The sequence below is a fragment of the Ipomoea nil genome, unplaced genomic scaffold (assembly GCF_001879475.1).
Source record: "Ipomoea nil cultivar Tokyo-kokei standard unplaced genomic scaffold, Asagao_1.1 scaffold3199, whole genome shotgun sequence".
Lineage (NCBI taxonomy): Eukaryota > Viridiplantae > Streptophyta > Magnoliopsida > Solanales > Convolvulaceae > Ipomoea > Ipomoea nil.
The window spans coordinates 1,837,042-1,844,746 of record NW_017619627.1 but is presented as its reverse complement, the minus strand read 5'-3'; the positions used below and the strand labels follow the sequence as shown (position 1 = coordinate 1,844,746).

At 33.9% G+C, this 7,705-nt stretch overlaps 1 protein-coding gene across 1 annotated transcript; it reads left to right on the top strand.

The window, feature by feature from the left end:
- The first annotated feature begins 272 nt into the window (after positions 1–272).
- Positions 273–1,246, top strand: LOC109168565 (uncharacterized protein At5g65660). The gene is made up of 2 exons (XM_019317626.1): positions 273–653; positions 751–1,246. Exons 1-2 carry the CDS (start codon positions 432–434, stop codon positions 934–936), a joined length of 408 nt encoding a protein of 135 aa, XP_019173171.1. The 5' UTR covers positions 273–431; the 3' UTR covers positions 937–1,246.
- Positions 1,247–7,705: the final 6,459 nt, after the last annotated feature.

Sequence of the window (7,705 nt, the reverse complement as noted above, 5' to 3'; positions counted from 1 at the left end):
TGAATTGTCCCTTAATTTAACACCAATTTGACGGAATAACAAATGGATGACTAAATTGAGCAAAACACAAAAGTCTGGGACGATATTAGGTCACCAAAGTCGTTTAGGACGAAATTGAGAAAAACCACTATAGTCGAGGACGATTTTGGATATTAACTCTTACAAAATTAGACGAAATTGTGTTAATTTAATTTAATTTAATTTAATTTTAAGAGTTAAAAATAATTTGCGCACTCTTTTATCGCACGCTTCCCTGTCTTTAAATATCTGGCCTTCGCCGGCTCCCCACTCGCCATTTCCAAGCTTCCTTATCTCCGTTTTCTGCAGAAGCAATTTCAGTTATTTTAATTTTTCTGTTTTCTGAGCCCTTTGGATGAGGGAAGAAGAAGGGGTATCGGGAAATATAAGGAATTGTTGTTGGGATAGAAGCGATGGAGAGTCCATATTCAGCGCCGCCGCATGTGGATGCGTCTCGGCCGTCACTGGGCTTCCCTCTCGGCACCGCGCTGCTCTTGATCGTCATCTTCACCTTGAGCGGCGTATTCTCCTGCTGTTACCACTGGGACAAGCTCCGATCCCTCCGTCGGTCTTTCGCCGACGGCTCGCCCGCCGACGGTGATGATGGGCCCCGCAAGCCTGTACTCGCACAACCGGTAACAATTCCCTCTCCGATATAGCCGCACAGAACCAAAATTAGTGATTTGTTTATGGGAAATGATTAAAATTGGTTTGTTTTGTTTCACTTTGCAGGATTTGAAGCAAAATCAGAGCTTGACTTTGCCGGTGGTAATGCCGGGCGAACATGTGCCCAGGTTCTTGGCATTGCCGTGTCCCTGTCAGCCGCGGCGGGAGGAGAGGATCGTTGTGGAGGTGCAGAAGCCTCCGCCTCCGCCGCCGAAACCTCTCCGGGGACCTGAAGCGGTGCCGTTCTTTTAGACCGGCAACCGGAACACGCAATTGGGAATCGGAAAATTCCCTTCTTTCGCCGGAATCGGAACAGACAGGTCTCATCGTTGTTGATTCTCGAGGATACGGCGAAAGATTTCGGTATTTCACTGTCGGAAGCTGACCGTTCACTTCACCAAGAGGTGGTCTTTTTTTTTTTTTTTTTTTTTTTTTTTTGTCTTTCTTCTTTTTCTTATTTGTATATACGAATTTGTTCTTTTTAAGAAAACAATTAATGCAGACATTTGATTCAGTGTTCGAAAATCATTGGATTTCCTTAATAAAATGCTATTAAGCTTAACTACCCCATAATATATTAATATTCAATTCCGCAATCTCGTCCTTCATTTGTACTTACCGAAACCGATCGAAGATCTCATATTACAGCTGGCCCGACAGATTTGTAATTTTCCTAAGATGACAATCCCCTTCAAATATTTGCTAATGTTACAAATTTTATTTATACCAATACCCTCTTAATCGAGTACTTTCTAATTTTCATTAAAATGCGTTGAAAAAAGAAAAGGTATATATCACGTTCTGATTTTATGTATTCTGAGTGAATTTTAATAGATCAGGCTGCTAAAGAATGTTTTACTGTTGCAGTGGCTTGTGATATGTGATAAAATCTTAATTGAAAACGAATTTGTTTTTTTTTTTTTTTTAAAGCACAGTGTTGACGTCATTTTAGTGATTTGATAAGTCATAATCTGGGATATCTGGAGGTGGCCTGGTAGTGCACACACATCGTCAGTCCACTTCAAAGGTTGTTCCAACGTCAGGACTAGAATCGAATACCGCAAATCTCCTCCATTCCACACAGCATCATCACTGCTCTACAACATTTTGTCTCCCCAACGCATATTAACCTTGCCCACAAAGCCAAGATGCCCTTTGCTTTGCAGGACTGACACATAATCAAAAGGTAAACTAAAGATAAGTCACGACCAATGTTCAATTGTATGTTCTTGTTTATAATTTAGCAATTGGGAAAACAAGTAGTTTGTGCTTGAGCATGGTTGAAAAAATCGTTAAGCAGCGCTAGAAAGCGCTTAGCACCTAGGATGCCGATGCGGTAATTAATCGGCGTTTAGCCCCTGTATATTTTTTATTTTTTAAAACTTGATAGTTATAAACTATTTAGTACTTTAATAGTTAATACTACAACACGATATCATTTTGAGTAAAATAGTCCATTAAAAAAAGAAGGGAATAACAGCTAATCGGCCGACTAGAAGACCTAGGCGGCCGACACCCGACCAGCCGTCTAGACCACCGATTATGGTGATACGCTAGGTGGGATTTTTTACTGTGAGCAATGCAATTAAATTGCTCAACAAAAAAATAGCATGACTTTTTGAAAAAAATTCATTTAATTAATTGAAATAGATGATTTTGGAAGTTTACACTATGTAAAATATTAATTATAACTAATAGCAAAACACAATTGTCTTTCAATCATCCAACACAGGCAATATCGCTTTTTGAATCAACGCTAAATGACAAGATATTAAATTTGATATTTCAAACATCGAGCTCAACCGAATATGTTGTGCACATCAAATTAAAGATGTTGTGATGATGGGAAGGAAGTTTTGGGCAGCATGATTTAAGGGTAAGAAAAAATGGCAGCCAGCAAGATCATCAACAGGAAGAAGATGAGGGAATGCACATTTTTTTGTTTTTTATTTTTTCTGCAGGGCAATGATGAAGCAACAAAGTACAAATCATGACCTAATTTTTTTTTGTTGCGGACGAAAGTAGCTTTTTCGCACCCAACTGCCCACCACTCCTTGTGTTTGCAGTACAGTTTCCGTTTTCCGTGTAATCATCTCTTGTCGCATTTCCGCTGCAATTTTGCCTTATTCGTTATTCTCGGCAAGAATTCAACCTCACCTTACCATTATAAGAGCAATAACATCACTGTGGATTTTTAATGGGTTTTTGTCAGGATTATATGGGTAGAGAGGAAAGAGAAAATTAGTGAAAAAAAAAAATCATGATGAATGCCAAGGAAAAAAAATATTTCTTTACGCTTATGAGCTATCTGGGCGCGCATTGTGCGCTTAACGCTCCGGTTCACGTGACTTTTCTCTCTTATTTTTTCAATTTCGTGCAGACTTCACAATAAATATGACTTATTGCATATTCAAATTTTTCCTCTTTATTACCTTCTCTCTCCTCCATCTCACAATCTCTGATCTCCTCTCCAACTTAAAAAAATAAAATCTTAAAAATCACAAATTGAGATACTCTAAGCTATTCATGACGTACTGGAATTGAACCTCCACCTTATCAGACTAAATAAGTCTTCTTTTTCATTATCATTAGAACTTCCTCTTTCATTATCATTGAAACTTTCCCTTATAGTTAAATCAACACCCTTCGTATGAGTTCGAAAGCTCTCGCCTTTGCTACTATTGCGACTTTCACCATCACATACGGAACCCATGAATGTCGTAATTGTCATGATTACTACCACTTAAAGTGTTACTTTTCATTTATTAGACTAATTCCCGGGAGGCACACATCACACACCTTTCTCAATTGAACAAACTACACTAGTCCCTTTTTTTTTTTTTTTTTTTTTTTTCTTTGGCAACGGAAAAACACTTAATCATTACTAACCAGTTCATGTGTAATAAGACTAAACTTAATTCAACAAGCGTTGAGAATAATCAAACTCATAACTTTCACGTATAAGAATTATATTCTACCCACTAAGCACTCCTTTCGGCAATACTAATCCCTTTATATTATGCAAACAAATTCTATGTAATGTTTTCACATCATAACTTGTATATGTTTGCGATAATATAAATTACATCACTCCAGATATAGCTATCTTAATTTGTACACGTAAAATTTTTCATGTACACGTATGTTTGCGAGCTGTTTTCATGAACACGTAAAAACTTAAGTTCTAACACGTACTTGTTCATCATACAAATAACATCTTGATTTCGATATGAAATAGAAAAAGGTTGTGCCTTTATTAAAAGATGAACATGTTCCTCATCAGATTACATCATTACAAAATCGTACTAGAATTACAACACAACATTAATTCCTTTGTTTTTTTTGTATATATACAAGGTATAATGTGTTAACGGATAAGTGCTCAAATGCCAGATTAGATATTCTATTTAAATATATTACGTAAACGGCTGTGGTTTCACAGCATAACACGACAGGGGGAAAAAATTACAGTTCGTTATAATACCTCATTTTGATAATTACTTTCTATTTCTTAAAACATATATTGTAAAATATTTGTCTAAAATAGGGTATATAATTTTAGTAAAAATAAAATCTAATGACAAAAATATCAAAATAAAGTTATCTTACCCCAAAAGGCTGAATCCCCAACCCTAAGGGCCCCTCACACTCCGACCCGACAGAGCATCAAAATAAAGTTATCTTAATTTTATTGATAGTATGCTAATATTTTATTTTAAAGTTATCTTATTTGTTTGGCGCCCGCCTCCTCTCGTTTCTTTCTTCCCCTACTCCGACCGTCTCTCAATAGCTTGTCCTTCGGCCTCTTCTCCGCTGCCAGCACCTCTTCCCGCCTCTCTTCCATCGACACCATCTCCTCCGGCCGCTCACCGACATTTCTTCCTCCTTCACCACCGTCCCTCGCCATCTCCAACTCCAGATCCAAGCATCTTTACCTTTTTTCAGTGGTTCAATAAATTATATATATATATATATATATATATATATATATATTAGTTAGTGGTTTGGTGTTTATGATTTGTTTTGGCTATTTTAGATTTGATTTTCATCTGTTGTTTTGTTAAATTAAAGTAATTCTCTCTCGTTTCGTTTGCGATTTATTTTCTCTCGTGTCTTTAGCGAGTTTTCCTCTCGTTTATTTGGCGAGTTCTTTTTTCATAAGGTGAAACAATAGCACCGAAGAGGATATGAACCTTGATATGTAGTTCAGATTAATTGAGATATTGTCTATGGACAGAAGAACCGCAATAGAGTCAGACTTGAGTAGCAAGTTCATTAACAATATCAAAGAAGCTTCAGGTTCTCCAAACGAATTCAGCTTCCATCTTGAAAAACAATCAGAGATTCAAGTTTCATGTAGCATTGGAAATTTGTTTCAATGTCTGATTGTAAGAATGTTTTATCATTTCATAGATCTTATTGTAAAATTTTCATCGTTGATTAATAAATTAGCTCATTTATTTCAAAAAATGCTAAATGCTAATGATAACATTGAATCTCTGCAATTTAAAATTAGTAAGTGAATTGTTTGTATAATAATAAGTTTCAAAGAACAACATTTATCATCTTTAATTAACAAATTTTTACATATTCCAAATAATTGAGTTTGCAGAACGTGAACTACAACAATCATAAAACCAACACCAAACCAATGATAGAAGAAGAGCTTTGTACAACATTTGATGCTATACGCACAAAATAAAATCAATATGGAAAGATGTACGGATGATTGGGAGAGGAAGAAGGGGAGAAGGGGCTCCATGGCCTGATGGCCACATGGTGCGTGGGGACATAATTGGAATAGACCGAATTGAAGGTGGCGAGTGGGTAATTTAGTGCTCTTATCTAACACAATTTGGTAATTAATGATTAGCCTGCCAAATCTTTTGCTTCACACATCACATCACAATTTCTCTTCCCATTAACCCTATTTTTAACCATTAATAATTTCGCTATAGTTAAAAAGACCATTTTAGTAATTAACTCAATCAGAATTTAAGAATCGTTTTAGTAATTAACTCAATCAGAATTTACGTAATTTGTCTAGTAGACCTCTTAGGAATCTAAGGTCAATCAGCATTCAATACTCTAAATGATATAAGATCATTGAAAAAAAAATTAAAGGAAAAAAAAAGGTTAAAAAATTTATTCTTACACATTCAAATTTATGACAAGTGTTTTCCCCTTGCTAGCTTCTTGAACTCTTCTTGGTCTATCCCTTTAATTTAGTTTTAGTCTAATTTTTTATAGTATTAATTGCAATATAATGGATAATAAATCAAGCTATCATCATCATCTTCTTACTAATAATAATAATTTTTAAAAAATAAAAATGGAAAAGATATTAAGGGAGTGTTTAGTTGAGGAAAAAGTGTTCCTAAAAGTTGAGAAAAATATTGTTTGGTTCATAGAATTTATTTTCCACCAAGTGGCTTGTAGTCTACTGGTATCCGATTGGCCCTTTATGTGGGAAGTCTTAGGTTCGAGCTTTGGTGAAGGCATAGATAGTATATGTGGGTGTCCCCCTTCCTTTATTAAAAAAAAAAAATAGAATTTATTTTCCAATGAAAAATGAATTCCTCACATTTAAGGAAAACAAATTCCTTACAAAGTTTGTCCCCTCCCCCCCCCCCCCCTAAGTGGAAAGAAAATATAACATGTCATGACTATTTTACTATCATCAAACTTTCTTAATTACAGTGAAACTTTCTTAATTACTTATTTACCTATGTATAAATGAAACTTTTTAAATTTTTTAGGGACATATTGATCTTTATACTCAGTATTCTTTATAATTTCAAACTCAACCAAACAATGAAATCAATATTTAAAAAAAAAAAAATTCCACAAACCAAACAACAAAATATATTTTCATAATAATTTCTTTCCAATGGAATTTCAATTCCATTTATCTTCAAATATTTTTCACGAACCAAATGGACCGTTCTGCAACTTTTGTTGGTGTATTATTGGCACACGTTTTGTTTGTCATTCTTTTATTATGGTAGAAATAATAATAATAATAATAATAATAATAATAATAATAATAATAATAATAATAATAATTGTTTTATTTTCTTGTGAAACTTTATCGGTTAGAGTAGTAAAACATAATTTACTTAATATATACTCTCATATAGTAATTGTGAGTTTCTTTCTTCACTCAAAAATTAGTAATAATAACAATGTTGACTATTATTATTATTATTAATTAATTAATTAATATTATAAAAAGTGGAAGAGCTGCGAGTGGTTTACCTGCGCAAGAGAAGCACATGACGAGAGAGTACGACGTACTAAAATTAGGTTCCGGTCGAGCATGAAAAGACCGATCGATTTAACCAAAGTGGAAACACACACAATTTGCAGTCATTCATTCATAATAAATAACATTATATAAATTGTTTTTTTTTTCTTTGTCCAAATTGAAATGATAATTTATTATTTTTACTTCTTTTTTTTTTAGAAACTATTATTTTTACTTTTAAAACATAAAGTTGCACTAAAACCCATCACATAATAATAAAAAAACATTTATCATATTATCTATCTATTAAATCTACAAATCTAATAAGAGCCAATAATTTTAGGCATTTAACTGGAACAAAAAATGTCGGTAGTAGTTGTTTCTTAAAATGAATGGTTCATATTATTTTGATTTTAGTACTCTTTAATGATTTTCCTTATTTATCATATATTATATTATTATCTTCCCTTAAATAACCCTAAATTTCGTTAGTATAAACTTTAGTAACAGAATATCCGTTAACTATTTATTATTCTTAACATACTCATTAATTTATATAAGAAAGGTCTTAGTAGCAAGCACAGCTCGTGGCCTGTTATGTTGGTGATTTACAATCTACCTCTTTGGCTGTGTATGAAACGCAAGTATATACTTTTGTCTTTGATGATTTCTGGACCAAAACAACCGGGGAATGACATAGACATCTTTTTTGCACCTTTGAATGATGATTTAAAAAAGTTGTGTGATGAAGGTGTGGTCGTATTTGATGCATAT

Excerpts from the sequence above, each read along its gene's own strand:
- LOC109168565 (XM_019317626.1), top strand. The coding sequence starts at position 432 with ATGGAGAGTCCATATTCAGCGCCGCCGCATGTGGATGCGTCTCGGCCG. Across the intron at positions 654-750 it reads AGCCTGTACTCGCACAACCG|GATTTGAAGCAAAATCAGAG; the intron begins GTAACAATTCCC and ends TTCACTTTGCAG.